Source organism: Euleptes europaea, chromosome 8, assembly GCF_029931775.1.
Source record: "Euleptes europaea isolate rEulEur1 chromosome 8, rEulEur1.hap1, whole genome shotgun sequence".
Classification (NCBI taxonomy): domain Eukaryota; kingdom Metazoa; phylum Chordata; class Lepidosauria; order Squamata; family Sphaerodactylidae; genus Euleptes; species Euleptes europaea.
In genome coordinates this window covers 35,932,633-35,954,383 of record NC_079319.1, presented here as the reverse complement: position 1 = coordinate 35,954,383, position 21,751 = coordinate 35,932,633, and the positions used below count along the sequence as shown (strand labels likewise).

Here is a 21,751-nt window from a genome sequence, read left to right as displayed (position 1 = left end):
GAGTCTCTTTTAGCTTAAATGGAGTTATGTAGGATCTTAAAGATTAACACAATATATTGTGTATAGTTTTGAAGGACCAGAGAGTTTACTTAACCAGCTGCATGAAGTGGACAGACTCTCACAGGAATCACACATCTGTTACAAAAACATCTCCTTTAGCCCCAGCTCTGTCTGACAACACATGGGAAGGGGCACAGCTGCTCGGACTGAGATAGGCCCAGAATGGAAAGGGCTAAGTAAGGTATTTTTGTCTCCTATACCAACCTCCCATGTCTCTATCAAAAAGCCTACCTAATATTTGGAAAATAGTGGAATTGGGGAACATTTAGTTAACAAGTACTAAAGTGCATGGGAACATTATACTACTCCAGCACAAAACCTGCTATTAATGAGAAGTGCACAGGAGATGCCTTGTTCATTTCAACAGGAATTGCACAGGTAAAATTCCTAGTGAATTGTTCCCAACATATTAGCACAAGATTCACTAAATATACTTCCATATACTCAAAAAGTTACTTCTTATTATAGGTTTCTACGTTTAGCATGCCACTAATATCACTGTTAATGTGTTCAGCTGGAAATCAGCTTTAGAACTATGACCCTGCATGCAAAGTTTGGCAATGAGAGTATGTTTACAGTTATTTTGTAAAATGAAAACGGGTTCATAATGTGCCTTCAAGTTGGTGAGATCAGGCGCCATTGTAATTAAATAAATCACTATAGTCTGTTGACAATTACAAAACTCATTTTGGTTTGCCACAGAGGCAAACAAAATTTTGCTTCATTATAATTTTACAGGAATATGATGTCATAACATATTATCATGCTGAAACAATCTGTGGCTTTTCTTGCCAAAATATTAATTGCATACTAAGGATCCCAAGGGGCCTCTTCCTGTATGGTCATCAGATACACACACAAATAAAGTATTACTATAGCAAGTAATGTGTTTATGTTGCATATCCTGTATTTCTAGATTCTTCAAGATCATAAGCATTCCTGGAAAAGTATGTACCTTTACAAACCCCTTAAATCAGGTAACATTTCACACTGACGGGTAATTTTAATTTTCTGATTATGCAGGCTATATGTGCCAGTTTCCACTAAAAACAATTTGTATTTGGTATATTAATTGCTCTTTCGGAATTTCCAACATGGTATAGTAACCAGACTCTAACCTGGAGAACCAGGTTTGATTCCCCACTCCTCCACATAAACAGTGGACTCTAATCTGGTGAACCGAGTTTGTTTATTCCTACACGTGAAGCCTGCTGGGTGATCTTGGGCTAGTTACAGTTCTCTCTGAACTCTCTCAGCCCCACCTGAGGGGGAAGAAGAACTCTCTGAACTCTCTCAACCCCACCTGGGGAAAGAAGAAGAGTTGGTTTTTATATGCCGACTTTCTCTGCCACTTAAGGGAGACTCAAACCAGCTTATAATTACCTTCCCTTCCCCTACCCACAACAGACACCCTGTGAGGTAGGTTGAGCTGAGAGAGTGTGACTTGCCCAAGGTCAAATGCCCAAAGACAGGATTTCTATCTTAAGGACAGCCCAATCTAATTTTATCTTGTATTTCAATCTTCAGCTAATTATTTTACATAGTTTTAATAACACATTTTTTAAAGAAGAGTTGGTTTTTATATGCCGACTTTCTCTACCACTTAAGGCAGAATCAAACTGGCTTACAGTCACCTTCCCTTCCCCTCCCCACAACAGACACCCTGTGAGGTAGGTGGGACTGAGAGAGCTGTGACTAGCCCAAGGTCACCCAGCTGGCTTCATGTGTGGGGTGAGGAAACAAATCCAGTTCACCAGATTAGCCTCCTCCACTCATGTGGAGGAGTGGGGAATCAAACCCGGTTCTCCAGATCAGACTCCGCTGCTCCAAACCACCACTCTTAACCACTACACTATGCTGGCTGGGAAGGGGAAGGAAAGGTGATTGTAATCCGCTTTGAGACTCCTTAAAGGTAGAGAAAAGGGGGGTATAAAAAACAACTATTCTTCCTCTTGTTAACTTTTCTAGGTAAATATGAAGATCTGAACTGTATGTTCAGCATGGAAAAGGGTCTTCCGGGGACCCCAAAAGCTTACTTTTAGGGTACGTTCACTGCGAATGCAGCCATGACTAGCTGTGGCTCTGGTGTGTCACTGAGCAAGAGTAGTCAAAAGATTCATTCGTTTGCCCTTACTGGTATTGTCACTGACTGACATCAACTTTGCTAAGAAGCATAATGTTTACTTGAAAAGAAGTGATGCCAAAGCTGCGTATCTCTTTCATCTGACGTTCCCTGAGTTTTGTCGTAAGAGAAACATATTAGTCAATTCTAGAACAGACCACTGTTTCAGATGACATTCTCTCAGTTAGGATAGGGATGATCTACTTGGCTAGCCCCTACCTTGCAGGAAGTAGTTGCCTTATTCTGTTGGTTGACTGGTCCACCTAGCCCAGTTACGTCTATTCTGCGAGTAGCTGTTAAAGTAGCAGAACTCCTGACCTTTCATTTCTTTTAGTAACTAACTCTATCACTTGCACTGCTTCCAGTTGTTTTACAAGGATAGCCAGTTTCTGCTAGCCCTCTTCTGCCTTGTTACATACATAGGATTATGAGAAAAATAATTACACCAATAGTTAGAGAGAATAGCGGTTGCTTAAATTGGCTGACCCAGAGACACAAAATTACTTTAATGAAGAAGGCTTTCAAACTAACCAGAAAATCTTAACAAAGCTTGTTGTATTTTTGAAAGGCAGAAAAATAATCTTTGTTTCAGAGCCATGAAATTAAAGGCAATTTCAATTATTTTTTAAAATCTCAATAGATAATCCATTTGAAAGATGCTTGCTGGCCCTCAAACATTTGTTGTCTGTTTAAAAGTAGCAATCTTAATTTAAAAGTAGTAATCTTAATTTTAATCTTAAATTTAAAAGTAGCAATCTTAAACATTTTGAAATGCAAACCAAATATTAATATGTATGATTGTTCCTTGGATTTAGAAGGTCCTCTCCCCTTTCTGTTTTTGGCTCACTGAAAAGGCCATCATGCTAGCCAGCCCTAGTGGGGTCTCTAACTTGAATACTCAACTTTACTCCTCTCAGCAAGGCTCAGATCCAAGTTCTACAGCTGATAATCTACTTATATAACTTGAAACCAGCTCCACTGGACCTAGCTTCTACTGCCTCCAAGGCCTATACAGTACAATATGGTGATAAAAAAATTTGGACTACAGGTAGGGAATGCCTTTTTTAATATATGAAAACACTCTGTTCATGTGGAAAAACAGCACGTTGAAGAAAAGTTCTAGCCCAGCCCAACTGATATAGCAATTTTCTGTTTACAAAGGTTTTTATTAATATGGGAGACTATTAAAATGTATGATTCCTTAACAGCACATTTCAGTGATAAAGTACTACTGTCTCAACTTTCCACCAGTCACATGCTGCTGCATATGTATACTAGCCTTGACTATCTCTACCGTAGCATGTGGCCAAGGAAGCAATGGAAAGAAAAGAAATTCTTAGGTTACTACAGCATTCTTACACTCCTTTGTTGGCCAGTGATAAGTCCAGAATAGCAGAAAAGCAGGTTTTACAGTGTGCTGCTAGTACATTATTTTCAACGGAAGGTATGCTTCTCAGTGATGAGAAAGACTGCGTCATTGTTTACCATAAGAAATTACATTCTTTTAAAATCTTTCACGAACCAGAACACCACATATCCGCTTCCTAAAATTGAGTGATCTAATCACAAAAAAGCTCAAAGAGCTCACTGGTATACCAACGTATATATACACTAATAATTCAGAGGAATCGATATTCTTGCACTTTACAGATGCTTTCATATTTTTGCCCTGCTTGTTCATTTTCTGCAATTGGGGAAAGTAAAATTGTAAATGGGTTTCCACTTACAGCAATATTCCCCATAAAAAATTCTGGCAATGCTCACTCCACAGACAAGATCCTACTGCGATTAGCTGTCTGTTCAAATGTACCTCTTCTTGAAATTTTACTTTTGTTCTTTGTTCTAGTGTATTCATTACTTTCTGCTTTCTCAAACATGGCAGACTGAATTCTATAGAGCACTACCAAAAGAAAATTGTGGAAGCAGATTTCCCCCAACTCCCATTTTCCTCAGCAGCTGCCTGAGCCTCAAGAAGATAATGCCAAAGGTTAGGGGACCGCATGGATCCCCTAAAAGCCACTCAACACTGGAGTCTTCACTGAAGATGAAAGCATATTAAACCGCTACTCTCGGTCTTTTCCATCAGGAAGTTCTGCTAGAGCTGCACAGAATTTAGCCCAGCATTCATGAATCAACTCACATGAACACATGAAGTTGCCTTATATTGAATCAGACCCCTTGGTCCATCAAAGTCAGTATTGTCTACTCAGACAGGCAGTTGCTCTCCAGGGTCTCAGGTAGAGGTCTTTTACATCACCTACTTGCCTAGTGCCTTTAACTGGAGGTGCCAGGGATTGAACCTGGGACCATCTGCATGCCATGCAGATGCTCTACCACTGAGCCTCAGCCCTCCCCTAAAATTAAGCCCTGTGGTGCCACAGGGAACACATGAAGCTGCCTTATACTGAATCAGACCCTTGGTCTGAGCCACAGCCCCTCCCCTAACTCCTAATTATCACTTCTTGTTTATGGAGCAGGAAGATTAAGTATGCTTTTAACATTGTAGTTAAAACTATTGCTCATTATTTATTTGTTATGATTATTTAGTAGAGCGGTGAGAAATAAATATAAACCAATCCCCACCTTTTTGCTTTGGGCAAGTTCTGATTCCTTTGCAAGTCCATGATGCCAGCTTCTGGATTCTAAAATAGTAGGGCTAGGCATTTCCCTCTCTGCTAAGCTTTGACAGAGCTTGTACTTTGACTGAAAACACCAGGAACTATTAGATTAGAGTCATCTTCTATCAGATCCCTAACAAATTTGCTCCCCACTGTATTTGGGTTTTACTCCTTCAAGATAATTTGTTGCCAATAAGTATCTACATTCTCTCATGGCTCCCTCCTATTGCCATCTCTTCTCCCTGGCTCGTTTTCAATGCATTATCTGATCTTTTTGGGAGATTTTCTAACATATCATGTGATTTTCTAACATATCATGTAACGGGTTTGCTCCTGTGGTCTTGAAGTGCCTGAAACCCTCTCACTTTTTTTTCCTCATGCAAATTCTATGGCAGTTTAAGAGCCCCTCTAATAGCCTCCTTCTTGCAACTTTTCCCAGCTGCTCGAAGGATTATCACTTATTCAATCTTCTGTCTGGAAATGAATATCATATATCTCTGGCAGTAGCCAGATATATCTCGGTTGCACTAACAATTTGAGCTACTGTCATTAACTCAGTGTCCAGTTAAATATCCTGTGATTCTGTAGCTATTTTAACCGCAATTTTAATTTGCTATCTTAAAATATATATTTGATATTTCCCAAAGCAATTAAAGTTCCTTTTCTAATGTATTTTAATTATTGTTATATTATTTTGTCTAAAAGCCTACGTGCTATACAGACTTTTTAAAATAAGAGTGCAATCCTGAAGGTGGGAGCCGAATCGGCACAGGAGCTGGCATGACCCTGTGCCAACGTAAGTGCCCATTTATCCTGGGATAAGGGGCACTCACATTGGCATGGGGGACATTTATGCAAGCACTGGTAAGCCACGCCACTGTGAGGGGCTCCTCTGCCAGCGCAGTCATGCCAGGAGCGAAATCCCAAAAGTGTGAGCCTGCCCTGGCATGTGGGGAGGGGCGGAGCTGCCTTTAGGCAGCTCCTCATCTCTTTCGCACCAGGATTGCCTGCTCGAGTTGTAGTATTGCTAGGCCACCTGTTTTGGTGGAGTAGCCTCACTGTTTTCTATGGGACATCCCCCCTTCAGGAATTCCCTTCAGGCTGCTAATGTAATATAAACCAATAAAATCAAAGGTTATAGCAGCAGAAAACTATAACAATCCAAACATTGTCGAAGGCTTTCACGGTCAGAGTTCATTGGTTCTTGTGGGTTATCCAGGCTGTGTAACCGTGGTCTTGGTATTTTCTTTCCTGACGTTTCGCCAGCAGCTGTGGCAGGCATCTTCAGAGAAGCAACACTGAGAGACCCTGTCCTTCAGTGTTACTACTCTGAAGATGCCTGTCACAGCTGCTGGCGAAACGTCAGAAAAGAAAATACCAAGACCACGGTTACACAGCCCGGATAACCCACAAGAACCAATATAACAATCCAACATATAAATCAACAAAAGCAGCAGTAAACGTGCCCAATAAAAACTCTTAATACCAATCCAACACAAACCCCAACACGCTAAAGACAGCAGAATATATAACCAATTTTATTTTATTCTTATTATTGCAATTACAATTATAAAATTATAAAGCAATTTTTAAAATGAACAATGGCTTTGCTGTACCTAATTTCCTTTTCTCCACAAACAATATTTTATTCAGGAATTCTGCATGAGGTAACAGGAATTAGAAGCAGAAGAAAAGGAGAAAAATGTAAAGGGCCAAAGGGCCTGAAATTTCAGCAGTGCTTTGACTTGTCTACACTGGAGCTCCTGACATTACAAGTGTGATTTGAGTTTTTAGGAATCTCTACAAATAAGAACTTTAAAAAGATGGGAAGATAACAGGGAAACAATGAAATGCCACAGGTTGCCTGTGGCGTTATCTAGATTCTCTTTTTAAAACTGAGTGAATGATTGATGGCCATTTCAGATTAAACAGCTAGTGTGGAATCATTCAAGACTGATTGCTAACATTACCTGTCTGTGGTATTACTATCGAAAAGGAGACAATTTTTACATATCAGATTTTCCTAGTGATTCAGCTAGGAAATGTTTTATGTTGAAAGCTGGAGACAATAAGCACATTCTTTCACAATACAGCATTTTGTAAGCAATCTGGCGAGAGCTAATAACACAAATGTCACTGTTTTCACAAAATTGTGGTTCCCAAAGTAAACTGTACAATGCAGACACAGGCCTTAAATAAAATGTTAATTTCAGCTGTATATCAACAAAGTTCTTTAAAAAACATAGTAAGCTTAGACCATTTGGCTCCTCAGAGCAGACTGTCAAAAAAGAGAACACAATATTAAAAGTCATATTATATTAATGGGCATTACAATGTGTGTGCTGTGCCAAGGTTTCTGGCAAATAGGTTTGAGAAAGTAGTTGAAATGCATATTAAGTGTTTAGTATTCCTAACCCTACACCCTTTCCAAAAGCTGATTCAGCATGTGCATAAGCTCTGCTTTTTTAATGGACAAGGGCTCAGCAAAAGCCTGGTTATCTATTTTTAAAAGGGACACAGAGGACCACAGCATGCTGAAAAACAGGGAAAGAAAGTATGTGATTTAAAGAGAAGAAAGAATAGAGAGTACCTGCAGATATGCAAAATGAAATTTCTGAGACATTATTCACATTCACATATCCATGAAGATGGCATACACATGAACATTTTAAACTCTCTTTTCTACATTTGTGACTCATTTATAGCGGGCAATTATTGATAAAATGAGAACAGTACAAGACCTACATGACATTTTACTACCTCTTGGAAAAGTAAGAACAGTAAGACTCCAGAAATGGCCACGTAGTTTATAAGTCTTCCCTCAGAGACAAACCTCTGTATTACATTGGAAGGGAACTGATTAGATGCCTGTTTCCGAGGGTACAGGCCGCACCAGAGGGTTTTTTCATTCAGTATTCATCAGAGGTTTCTCCCTCCCCCCCCTTTTGTTTTTTTCGTTTCAGAGGGTAGCCATGTTGGTCTACAGTAAAACTGTTAGATTCGAGTGCAGTAGCACCTTAGAGACTAACAATAGTTTCAGGGTACGAGTTTTCGAGAGTCAACTCTCAAAAGCTTATATCCCGAAACGCTTGTTAGTCTCTAAGATGCTACTGGACTCGAATCTAATTGATTAAATGCTGTTTGCATATTGTAAAAGTGATGTGGAGAGTAGTTCTAAGGTAATTACTAGTGGACAGTTTCATATATGTTTCCTGGTATGTTCCCCAGAGAAGCTTACGTTCATGTAATACCAACTTGCTGGTGATCCCTGGCCCAAGGAGTATCCAGCTGGCCTCTGCCTGGTGGAATAGCCTCCCTAGTGAGATCAGGGCCCTGCGGGACCTTCAGGAGTTCCGCAGGGCCTGCAAGACAGAGCTATTCTGCTGGGCTTATGGTTGAGGCCAGCGACGGTTTTCATTATAATTACTGGCCTCCTTAGTCCTTTCACCGCTGCTAAGCACCACCCCTTCTATGCCACCTTAGGGTGTGGTTAGATTAATTTATTTCCTGCAAATTTCTGTCTCTGGAGTTTTGGTGCCATTGAGGGGCATTATTGGGCTATTTTAAATTGTATTTTAAACTATTTTAATGGGTTATTGTTTTATTGTGTTTTAGACTGTGTAAGCCGCTCTGAGCCCAACCTTCGGGTTGGGGAGAGTGGGGTAGAAATGTAATAAATAAATAAATAAATATATCCTATATAAAGCAAAGTCAAATCCACTAACTTCCTATAGATTCATACAAGCTTTAAAAGGACAAAAGAAATGTTCCCCAATATGCCTCAGCAAATCCAAGATTTTAATAAGTCTATGAATACCTACTTTGTAATGTTTGTATTACCTGGAAAGATCTGGATGCACACATGTACTATCAGTATCTAAGGCCCATTTCATATGTTATATAGTAATAAATCCAGGCTTGCCACCAAGTATTTCCTCAAGAGAGGTCTGCAGCAAATCCAAGTTTTATAATAACTATGATTGCATGATAAATCTGTTTTCAAAAATCTGCTTCATTTTAAGTTTTTAGGAACACAGCTAAAAACGTAATACACGAAAAATAATTTGTGTTATGAGGTTAGGATGATTTACAAGCCAAAACCAATGAAATGTAAAACTGAACAATTTTTGCTCTCGCAATCAGCAGGGTACCGATCTCTCCACTGTTATACCCAGCATTTAAATAACTCATCAAGATGCAGTCATCAAGCCCCTGTTTGGCTTGCCTTCTTCCCCCATTTCTCCCTTTGTCCAATTATACTCTCACTAATGCACTCATGGTGCAGTGCAAATGCAGCGACTTTTGCTACTCCCTGTTGCCTGGCCTGGAAGGGAGAGAAGACATACTGACAGGAAACTAAGGAAGTAGTTATGGTAACTTTACAGAGCAGGGCTGGGAGTTAACATGGAAAATAGTTACTTTGAAAAAGTTATTTTATAAAAAATATTATTATCAGGTTTTGTATCATACTTTAGCTGAGGTCTAAAGAAAAGAATTCTGATGTTCCTTACACAAAGTGGAAAGATAACATCTGTGACATGAACATCCAAGTGTCTTATCTCCTTCAGCTTATAAAATTTCCCATGAACTGTATTACTCACCAATCATAACAGAACACAGAGTGGTTAGTAAGTGGTTAGTAAGAACATTTTCCAAAAACTCATTAGGGCAAAAGAACATAAACGGTGCTATATATCCAAGTGCAGGATTATTTTCTTCCTACATAAAAGAGCACACTGAAAAGAACATTGTACTTGCCAGCATAGTGGTTATGTAAATAAAAAGAACAAAGTGCTTCAGTTATTTAGTTCAGTACTATATTTACTGCTGTTGATGTTACAAAGACCAACCAAATTATTTAGGCGAAATTATTTATGTTACATAATGCAGGAATGGGCATAAGCGTTCAGTTCTTTTAGCACAGAAAACTAACCCATGGGATGTTGAAGCGTTCTGCAGTGAGGACTGCTCTTTTTAATGTATTAATGAGCCACCTAGAGAAAGGAATATATATCAAAGTGGCAAAATGTACTGAAAATACAGAATTAACAAAGACATTGTGTCTAGCCAGCAATAAATGTACTCAATAAAAATAAAGCTAAAATTCGGAAAATCCACAGAATAATCAATGTACATGATATTGTCTCATTGGGTAACATAAACAAATGGAAGAGTCCCTGCTATGAAGAAGTTACTATTTGCATTTTTGTAGTGCAACAGACGAGAGAAAGCAATGGTACTGTCATGGATATAGCCAGAAATATAGGAGAACAGTTGCTACACTTGACCAAAACAAAATAATAGAAAATGCCTCTGTACACAAAAACAGAGCTAGCCTGGCCTCCCAGCTAAAGCATGCCAATGAGAGAGTTTAGAGACCCAGAACAGAACAGTCTTGGAGATGACCATAAAAACAAAGTAGTAACCTAATTATATGGCCTTGTGCAGATTATAAACCATCTAACTCATATCGATAGATATCAGATGTGTTGAAGTCCAGCTATAGAGAGTGTCTGAGAATGTCCAACTTCACTGAAGATATGAGTCAAAGATGGGTGTGTTGGCTGAGGGCCAAAATATAGTAATATGTATGAGAAACTTGTAATCACTGTTTTTTAATAGACTTTTAAGATAAAAAGCAGCAAGAATGAACCAAGAGTTTTTATATATTTTAAGAAAACACTTCAAGTATAAACCTTGCATGGTGTTTGAAGTTATAAGGTAATGTGTTAGCCCAGAAGGTGCACTCTTATCATGTGGGACGGTTAGCTATTGTTAGCAGGTTATGTTAATATCCTATAAACAGGGAAAGTTGAATTGATTGAGAGCTTCTTCTCAGAAGGGTCTCCTGGCTTGTGACTGGCTTCTTTTGGGGGTATGAAACTTTTATGGCCTCATGTAATTGTTCTCCTTTAATTATCTATGTAACAATGACAGGTGGATGGTATAATGTTTTGTTGATTTAGTTAAGAAATTAATAGTTATGCTCTAATAAAAGCTTAAAATGAAAGCAGAGATTCTCTAATAATAGTTGTGTTCTATACTTGTAACGATCCTTAAGCATTACTGAGGTGTACCTCTGGCTAGGAGTTAATGCTCTGATAAAGGAAAGCTAGCTAGACTTTTAGAGATTCTTAACTGCACGTCTATATCTGAACCAGGCCTTGCCAGAGTCATCAAGAACAGTATGAGGAAGGTTTGGTGATGGAACCAAGGAAGGTTTGGGGATGGACGGCTTGAACCACTCGTAACCAAAGAGCTTACACCTAGTTTGTCTTATTAATTTATTTATTTGGAAAATGTATGTGCAATCTTTCAATACATCTGCTCCGGATGGCTTACAACTAGAACAATGAAACAAAACTATTAAAATACAACCATCAAAGAACTAAACACAGTCACTAAAAAACAAGCCAGGGCATAAAAACACACAGCAAGCTAGTTAAAATGATATTGATAAAACAGTCCTCGGGACAGAGACCACAGAACAGCTAAAAGCCTGGGTAATAGCCTTCCCACCCTCAACACACATCCATATTTTAAGATGTAATAAGATGGGCTTTTCAACATAATTGACATGCGTAAAAGAATACCCCTTCTAGGCAGATTCACACAAATGTTGTTTATTTGTTCCAAAGTCCTAGAGCTAATCACTATCCTCCAAAGTGACAGGTACTGGCAACAGCACAACACATCACCTGCAGACTCCCCTGCCACAGTGCTCCAGGGACAGCTTTCTTAAACAGATGTTTCTACTTTTTAAAAAGTCACAGGAAATGGACTGACTTTCTCCTTTTCCTTTCTTAGAAAGAAATACTAGGCACAGCTGTAGCCCACACTTCCTTTAACACAATATGCGTGGGGGAGGGAGGTACATGTTGACAGTAAACAAGTCAAAGCTAAAGGTACTACATAGATAATTAATAACAATTAATTCAGTTTTAAACTGTGATGTGTAATCTAACCTGCCCAGCTGCCATCTTCACAAGAAATTAAGGAATACCGATCTGCTTTTCCATTTGCCAGCCCAAGGAAAGGGGGGGGGGGATAGGTAGTCCTGAACTAACTAATGTCTGGCTCTGCAGCAGCTCACTTCTTATCAAACTCAGCCATACAGTAGGGAAGCTTGCATAACCCTGTTGAAGTAATTTTGCAATCAAATCCCCCCAACAGTTCTTCAGGATGTAGCTGGATCTTGAAAATGTTCCCACAATTATACACACTACAAACACTGGGGAAAATTTCTTTTCAAATTCTATACTTCTATGAGGCTGACAGTCAGCAATCCAGGGAAAAGCATACCTGTGTATTGCCACATAGAAAGAAATAGACAGGACAGATAACATAAAGAAACTCCTTCAAAGCTTTTAAATAAGCAGCATTCAACAGGCTAATTTTGAAGGGATTCTTATTTTGTTTACTCTGTGCCTTACATCAGGACTCTTCAATCCTGAGGCTAAAAACTACAGGGCTTAGACTGTGAAATAATCTACCCGAGCTTGTGATCAAGCATTCATTTTCTGCTCTCCTGATCTGCCTACCAGTAACCATCTGTCTGTCTACAGTCCTGTATTGGATCTGAATGGATCTGCCTGCATACAGTCCTTACTGTTCTTGTCTCCCAGTCTTGTCTACTGCTCTTAGCTTCTATGGATATCTAGCTGGCTGTGATATTGGCTGCCTTTGATTTATCCTGATTATGCTTATTGATCTGACTGCTTTCCTCATCTTGTGATTTGCATTTACTCCCATCTGGTCCTGCTAAGCTTTCCCTATTCAGCTTACCAGAACTTTCCAGTTTGTTGGCTGTGTTTACTCATTATTTACTCACTGGAGTTCTGATCCTGCATGTACTTTGGAAAGACTGACACTGAACACTGCATAATGATCCAAGTTTAATAAAAATGCAGCCAAATTCTGTTGCGAATAAAAGAGGCAACAGGAGTAGAGAAGTATGATGGGGGGGGGGGGGAGAAGGAAGCGCAGATCAGGGAAGATGTCAAAGAATGTCAATAATTTTTTTGAAAAGAACAGCACAGATCAAAGACACATCATAGAAACAGAGTAAACTGTACTGCAGTGGGGGAGGTTTAATTTACATGGCACTTTAATTTTCATGGTACCCAAGAATGTACATACAATCAATAGATTAATCTTAAAATAAGAAAATGTTATTATGGTCAGGACATTATAGTCTTGTCTATTGTTTTAAAACACTTTGAAAAACACTGTAACTAAACTTTGCAGTGATCTATTTCTAGTCACTTTAAGATGAAATTATGAAATAATATGCAATAAGTAATCCAAAACGCTTTTCGATGGACCTTCTGCAATCAAAGCTAAACCAAAAAAACGAATTCATACTGCCCTCTGATGGCCTCGGAAAAGTACTCTAAGAATTATACTCACTTTGTTAGCAATATTTTTAACTTGTTATGTTTATAGTGGCAATTGCTCCCTTGATTCTCGGATCTCCGACATAAGGGAGAAAATATGCAATATGTAAATGCATATAACAAGGCACAAGAGTTTTTTGGGTTGTTGTTTCTGAGTGAAGATAAGGTGAGGGTGAGGACATGACACTTCACCCATTTGCTACTAGCCATTTTTATGTTCAAAGTAATCCCTTGCTGCTTCAATACATACACACAAAGTTCAGGACACATGTGTACAAGAGTAATTGTACTTACACAGGTAAAAGCATGTAGAAAAAGCAATTATAAATGGAAAAACAGATGGCAGGGAAAGAGAAAGGAAAGGGTTAAACATACTCAACTAATGCTCAAAATGGCAGCCTCCTAAAGCTGCCTTTATTTTATTTTTTAAGCAACTGTAAGAATTCCCATATTTACATTTCTGTGCAACGTGCAGTTTGCTTTAAGGTCAGACCTTTGCACGATTAACTTCTCAGTAAAAAAAGAAAGGTGTGGAGGTCTTTTAAAAACAAACAAGATGGCTAAATCTGTTCATAGTATCTCCACAATAAATACTGGGTACTACTGCCAAATCCTTAATTTTCTCTGTTCGCTGATTCCTCTCTGAGTCTTTTAAGTTTCAACTTTAATAGGACTTTCTCTACTTTAATAAACCGAATGAAATTAGTATATTGGTAAAGACCTTCATAGGCCCATTCCAACAAGGCATTTCAGCTATTCTACTAAATAGCTGGCAGCGTGCTAGCCTGTGAGGTTTGAACAGTGACAGATTTCCTATTGTACACCTACATTTCATGCCTACATTTAATCAAAATATATCCCAGAGCGGGACTATGGCTCAATGGTAGAACATCAGCTTTACATGCAGAAGTTTCCAGGTCCAATCCCTGGCATCTCCAGTTAAAAGGGTGAAAGATGTCTGCCTGAAACAGTGGAAAGCTGATACCAGCCAGAATAGGCAATACTGATCTTGACAGACCAATTATTTGAGAATAAAAGACAGCTTCACATGGCAAAGATTAACATGATTGGACAGACGAAAGCCAGTTCTCAGAACTCACTCCCATACCACAGACTAAGGGGACAGGGTTGTAGCTGAGTCTGTGAAATTATGGCAGTTTTTATTGCATTTTTCACTTTGTATAATAGTAATAATAATAATAATAGTTGGTTTTTAAACCCTGGTTTTCTCTACCTTAAGGAGTCTCAAATCGGCTTACAATCATGTTTCCTTCCTCTCCCCACAACAGGTGCCTTGTGAGGTAGGTGGGGCTGAGAGAGTTCAGAGAGAACTATGACTAGCACAAGGTCACCCAAGAAGCACTCATGTAGAGGAGTGGGGAATCAAACCCAGTTCTCCAGATTAAAGTCCACTGCTCCAAACCACAAAACCTCACTGGCTCTCAAACCAGCTTATAATCATCTGTTTTAATTGAACAGTTCTCTAATTTTGTCATCCAGGTTTACTACACTGTTCATTGTATGTAATTCACTGTTTCACTGCACTGTTCTCCAATCCTGTAATTATCTGTATTATATTGTCTTTTTATGTTGTTCTTTGATTTAGTAATCTAGTTTTATTATTGGTGTTAATTTTGAGTTTTTGTTGGTTACTGATTTTTGTTATTGGTAATAGTTGCACATTTAAGGTAGTTATGGGAGTATACGAGAAAATTTCAGAAGAAAATCAGCTTGTGTTTCATAGATTACAGCAAAGCTTTTGACTGTGTGGATCATGAAAAGCTATGGCTGGTTTTAAATGAAATAGGTATGCCACAGCATCTGATTGTTTTGATGCACAACCCATAGTTTGATGCACAACCTACAGGCTACTGTTAAGACATAATATGGAGAAACAGAACAATTTCCAATTGGCAAAGATGTCAGACATAGATGTATTTTATCTCCCGATCTGTTCACTCTGTATGCAGAACATATCATAAGGAAAGATGGATTAGATTTAGATTAACGTGGAGTGAAAATTGGTGGAAGGAACATTAACAATTTGAGATATGCAGATGACATCATATTACTGGAAGAAAATAGCGAAGACTTGAAACCACTGATGAAGGCCTGCCTCCGGTGATGAGCAGATCTTGTACCATTTAGTCTGACTGGTGCGGGTGGAATCCTGATTATTTGTGAGAGGATCCAACCTAGAGGCTAATCAGTGATAGCCTGTTTGTGTCTGAAAGCATTAAGAAAAAAGTCTAACTATTCTCTAAACCATAACTGATTTAAATTTATGTACCTCAGCCAGGTTTCTCCATTGTCTGCCTGGAGACCTGTGCTGCTGATCTATTCCTTGAGACTAACCTGTAAATAAATAAACCTTCGCTGGTTCTGTTCAGATCCTGCCTCAGTGATCTCCATAAACTACTTGTGCACTACAAAACTTACCTCACAGCAGTGAACCCAAAGCCTATACACTCACTACCTGTAGAACACCTGGAAACTGAGGGGGAGATATATCATTCAAAATGAACCTATATCCCAAAAATCATAGGAGTCTGTGTACATCCTCTCGTGTGGGGAGGGGCTTGTCACAGGCACCACTTGGAGCAATTCCCTCCAAATAACACAATCAATAAAACAAAGCTACATGCTGCAGGGACATTTTTACAAGTCTCTGGAACTTAACTGTTCCAATTAATTGAGCACTGGTCTTTTCAGAAATCTGATTATTTCCATTACTGCCAAAACTTTCCACACCCAGAATGCTGGTGTAATGTCTCTTGCAAAGTGCCAACCTGCACTAGGACTCTGATAGGATTCCAAAACAGACAAGAAGAGCACAATCATCTGAGTGTTACCATGGCTTGCCATCTCTGACTGGCTGGAATCCTATCAGGTTATTGTCAAGTTCAAATGTAATATATTTCACACTGATTAGTAATATTAGCCAGAAAATGTCTTCACATTCAAGAGTGGATGAAAATGAGGCAGAGAGAGAGAAAAAAATGGGATGTTCATATTGTTCCTCTTGGTGACTTCCATTTGCATTTTCTATGGATATCATAGTCTAAGAATGCCCCTGCAGTTTTCCATCCCAGTAAAACATGGTATGCAAAGGAGAAAACAATGGATGCAACATGGGCCAAGAATTACATGTCCTCAAATGACCAGATTAGGAAATCATACTGAAATTAGCAATTCTAACCAGCATACAGTAAGGACCATGCTTGAAAATGCTTAGAAACTGTCTTTCCTAGAAAAGAAAATACCCAGATGAATAAGGAAGTTCTAGAATTCCAAACTGCCAAAACTACTTCTATACTTCTCTTTCACAAGCTCCTAAGTTCAGACTTAGAAAAGTGTCCAGCTTGAAAAAACAAGGCTTTCTCATATAGCAGCTGTGGAGAGATCACATCCATTCCTAGGAATGTCTTAAATGGGAGGTTTGCAAATTATGAAACGAAGTTTTAAAAAATATATATTAATAAGCCAAATGCTATCGAGTAACAACATCTGCAAACTGAAGAATGCCATAAATATCTACTGGGATGGAGGAACAGTTCCGTTTCCTGCTAGGTGTCCAGATGCAGTTTCTCAATCTCATCCAGAAGGAAAGGGAAATCTGGGGAACACTTGAAGCAGATATCAGTATCAAGCAATGAAAAGCAACACAGAGAATGAGAAGCTAAACATCTGCCTTCAGAATGCCCCAGCTCTGGCTATATTTTGAAAAGCACTTGAAAATGAACAAACCTCTGATTGTACATGCCTCGAAAGTTATAATTTGCTCTGTAGTTTGGGACTGGCTTTTGATCTAATGGCCTATAGATGGCAGGCTCTCCCCTTTTCATGGCAAGACCATTCAGCTCCACTGTCGGGGTAATACTTCCTGTCAAAAGAAAGAATAATAAGAATATAGCAATCATGCTGTACATAAAAAGACCAATCACACAAAAAACTTTTATAGCTATAAACTATTAGGGATCAGAAAGAACTGCAGAGTTACAGAGGGACTTTATGGGGACAGGGGGCAATGGCTCCATTAAAAAGAAGCCAAATACACACATTTTTCCATACACGAGTTGGGATTTCCGTCTCGTTTCACATGTTACACTTAAAGCATTACCATTCTAGAATTGTTTATCTGGAACTGTTTATTTTCAAAACATAATTTATTGTGTTTTCTGCAATAGTAACACCTGAAATACTATCAAAACAAAAAACAGTAAAAGGAAAGGTCTTGGATCCTACAGCTGGTTTCGTTCCCATTGGCAGAAGACCAGGATGATTCTCAATTATTCCACCCACCCACTGCAGACCTCAATTTTCCTGCTATGCTGTTCATCAGGTCCCCAAGAACAGAGTTTCCGGGGGCTCAATGAAGGCAGGAAAATCCTTCTCCGCATGCTTCACTCTGCTCACAAAACCACATAGCCAGGAAAAAAAACAATAGAAACAGGTTTAACAGTAATGATGTGAAAACAGTCTTACATTGAGGAATTGTAATATATGTTAAGCTTCCTATACATACAGTAAATAGGCTGAAAAATCTCCCCAAAAGGCACAAGGACTGAGCAGGTGTTCGTTCCTTTATTCATCACAGCTCTTTTACCTTTAGAATCTGGACAGTATATTGGTCTCAACAAAGAACAATCTTGTGAATTATTTTTTTCTGTAATAATCTGCTACACTTGTAAAAGTCGCTCATCTCACTTTGGCGAAAAACAGAAAAGTGGTATTAACACTGGTGGAACCCTAAGATCAGTTACATTAACAGTGACCATTTCTGTAACAAATAGAACACGTCAAAACTCATGTTTTTTTTAAAAAAAAAAAAACCAAAAGGGGTCACCATAAGTCGGCTGTGACTTGACGGCACTTTACACACACACACACACACACACACACACACATGTTGCTTCTTATGATTTAGGAACCCAGCATCAAACCATGGGCACTGCAGCCCTCTGCTGGGCAACTAGTATATCAATATGCACAGCATGTTTGAGAGTCTTTATTCTCAAACATCAAGAACAAATCTCTATTGAACTAGGCTTGTTTCCATTCTCACTCTCACCTCCCCAAGCATGCAGAGCATAACTGAAGGAGCCCTGGTTTCAGAAGCCTTGGAATAAAACCCCAATTTGCTGCGATGTCTGATGACAAGGCCCTGGGAAAACTGAAGCCTTGTTCCTTCCCACAAACCAATGGCTCAGAATCCCTTACAAAGCTTCAGGCTTCCTCACGCAAAACCTCTTCTTGTCTCCCTTTCCCATTACACACAGTGAGCTAATAAGCAGCTTCCACTTTCAAAGCAAACCACTGTTTAGCAAGCCATGTGCAACAGTAAACAGTGATTTCCCTGTCATAGTGTGCTTGACTATTACTGAGAGTCTTCTCAGTGGTGGATACTGCATTATGGAACAGCCTACTGGATAAAGTAAAGATGACCCCCCCCCCAACTCAACTTGCTTGTACTCTGAATAGAGGGTACAACTCAGCATTTAAGACAACTTTTAGTACCAGTTGAGAGAACGTATGGATGGTATCTGTGAAAACAAGAAAGTATGCTTCTTGGGTCCTCACTCATAGGTCAGAAGTTTTTCTTACTGTTTTTTAAAGTTTCTTTGTACCATTGTAGTGTACTATTGTCTTAATTTATCCTATTAACTGCCTTGGGTCCCACTTCAATGTGGAAAAAGGCAGGTCAAAAAGAAACAAGCACACGAACAAACCTAAAAGGAGCCTTATGGCACCTTAAAGGTTATCAGATTCATTGTGAACTACATTTTCACTGACTAAAGCCCACTTCCTCAGTTGCACTTCATGCATCTGATAAAAGTGACCTTGATTCTACAGACGTTTTTAACACAATAAACCTTAGTCTTCAAAGCAGCACAATACTTATTTTTGTTTTTGCTTTAACAGACTAATCCTGTTATAATCCCAGTTTGGAATCCTGGTTTACAAAGAGTACAAAGCATGGTTTGCTAGTTCAGATTTAACAGCAAACTATAATTTGCCACAGAAGTAATTAACTAGCAGATTTTTAATTTGTTCTTTCTCTAGTGAGCTCAGAATGTGACTTTCTTGCCTCCCGCTGCAGCCCAAAATACCCACAGAAATGCTTTTTCTGGGAAGGGGGATGTTAAAAAAATCACATTCTGAAGGCAAAAATTGTTCTGTTCATTGAAATGCTCCAATGAATCCAAGCTTATTTCTTATTTACAGCCAATCTGAAAATGAGAAATTTTTACTTGTAAATTTCAGGAAGAAAATATTCAAACAAAAACACAGTGTCATGAGTCAGCCTGCAGAGACCTCCTCTGACAAAGAGGGACATCCTCAGGCAGAAGTCCCACAGGAACAACCACAGGGCCTACAGCCTGCTGGAGGGGAGGATCAGCGAAGGTCAGGGGATGACTCACCATGTCTGCAGCCAGCCAGCTCAAGGACTCCAGTTGGACCTGACACCTTGCAACATGCAGTGTCTCCAGAGGCCTCGCCAGGGCCACTGGAGCAGAGGAGAAAACAGGTCCGTCTGGCAATGCAGCAGAGACGGCAAAGTGCTAGGCTGAAGGCTTTACAGAGGAACCTCCCCAGTAGCAGTGATGAGGAAGAGCAGGGCTGAAGCACCACCTGTGAACTCAGCCTCATCAGCATCAGCTGGCTGCTACAGCAGCAGGGGAAGGGATTTAAGCCATCAGTTAGGCTTGGCTGTTGTGCAAGCAACTTGTCACCAACCTCCTTGAGTACCTGCCTTGTTTCCCTGCTATCCATTGGATTCCTGGTATCCTGACTTCTTGGACTGGCTCTGACTAACGCTTTGGACTTCCCTTGTCTGTATTGATATCTCGGACTCTGCCTTCACTGTGAATGACCTTGGACTGTTCCCCAGACTATGCTTACAGCCCTCGCTCCTCGCCTGTACCACGACACACAGGTACATTTGCAACACTTTTTTTAAAAATTTCAGCAGATGAGGCAGACTGGACACTATTTAGAATAAAGACATCCTGAGTTCCTAAAAGTAGTTTGTTTAGAATATTAGTGTTGTGTAAAGAGAACAAATGTGGGGGGGAAAACTCTAGGACACCATTACCAGAAGGCAAGAGTCCATTAACTACAATTACGATGTCATTTGGCTGTGGAGAAGAGGAATGGAGAGGAGGAGATGGGTAGAAATACCAAATTAAATTGGTCCTTACCTAACTTTATCAAATTAAGAAAAACAGTCTGTTTTGTGTTCTTGTTTTTTCTCTCTGGCTGCAACATGACATTTTTTGCCAGACAACTAATCTTGTTTACAGATTAATTATTCAAAGTTGAATCTTGTAGATAACACACACACACACACCCAGAGAGATTCAAAAATTCAATGACTTCTGCTATGACAAAAAAGAATAACCACATGCTCAACATAAGATTCACATTTAAAGGTGATCATGTCTACTTCTATTTTTCAACAAAAAAACAACAACAGCTGAAGTATGGGTAACCAAGCTAGGCCAGGCTGAAGATATAGATAAATACTATGGAAAGTGGAATGTGTCTTACCTGGGTTGTTATTAACATTATTTTTGGGTGGTCTAGGTGTTGGCTTAGGTAGAGTAGTTTCACTCAGAGCTTTGCTAGCAGCAGAATGATGAGCCTTTTTAATACTGCTTCCTTCAGCTTCCCATGTCTGCTCTCCAAGAATCAGTTGCACTGTGAACATCTTCGAAGACATAAAAGACAAATGTCAGTAAGATCAACCCTTGTGAAAAAGTCTCCTGCAAAATAACTGCATTCCTTGACATGTCATGAAATCTGAGTCTAAGTATCAGGAGATGATTATAAAGCATTTCGATTTAGGGCTGAGGTACAATCACTAAATGCCTACATGTTCAGAACAAGTATGGATTGAACAACTTTTATGGCATACTTCCCACTATCAGAGTGTGGATATCCTTTGAGAAAACAGGTCTATTGATTCATACTTCATGCCCACACTTCTGGCTTGGAACAGCAGCACCTAAATGGCATAACAGATATCTGATGTACTGTTGCTGTCAGATGCCTGCATAGAATTTTATTTTAGACCTATTTATTTTAGACATTTTAATAATCAGAATCTAGTTCTTTCAAGGTTTAATTTTTTCTCCACAGCAGTCACATCTATTCTATGAAGAACAAGTGGGGAGATGGCTATAAACTTCTTTGTGTAATGAATCTGTTTTTTTGTGATTTTTAAAGCATTCACAGATGAAGAACTAACAATACATTGCTTTGTTTTTTGCCTTGGCTGATTTAGCCCACTTAATATAAAAATGCTGCATCACGGCCTTGAAAATAAAGATGGTGTGGATGGTTCTTCAACCTCAATCAACCATCACTCCCTGGCTACTCCTGTGTCTATGCTCTCCCTCTCCAAGAGTGGGGTGGGGTGTGTGGAGGGGGAGAGAAAAAGTAAAATTTAAGGACTGGAATTTCAATAATTTCCGTTTAGAGATTTCTATAAAGCAAACTAAGGAGTTGCCATAAGCCGGCTGCGACTGGATAAAGCTTTACACACACTCACA

General features: G+C 39.2%; 1 protein-coding gene across 2 annotated transcripts in view; it reads right to left on the bottom strand.

The window, feature by feature from the left end:
• Window positions 1-21,751, bottom strand: part of STAU2 (staufen double-stranded RNA binding protein 2) — a 171,079-nt gene that overhangs the window by 147,909 nt on the left and 1,419 nt on the right. For both annotated transcript variants that reach the window (XM_056854148.1, XM_056854147.1), the window contains exons 3-4: window positions 20,748-20,907; window positions 16,944-17,079 (exon numbers count right to left, since the gene is read on the bottom strand). In XM_056854148.1, the coding sequence (XP_056710126.1) occupies window positions 16,944-17,079; window positions 20,748-20,907 (296 nt within the window). The remainder of the gene's footprint in view (window positions 1-16,943; window positions 17,080-20,747; window positions 20,908-21,751) is intronic.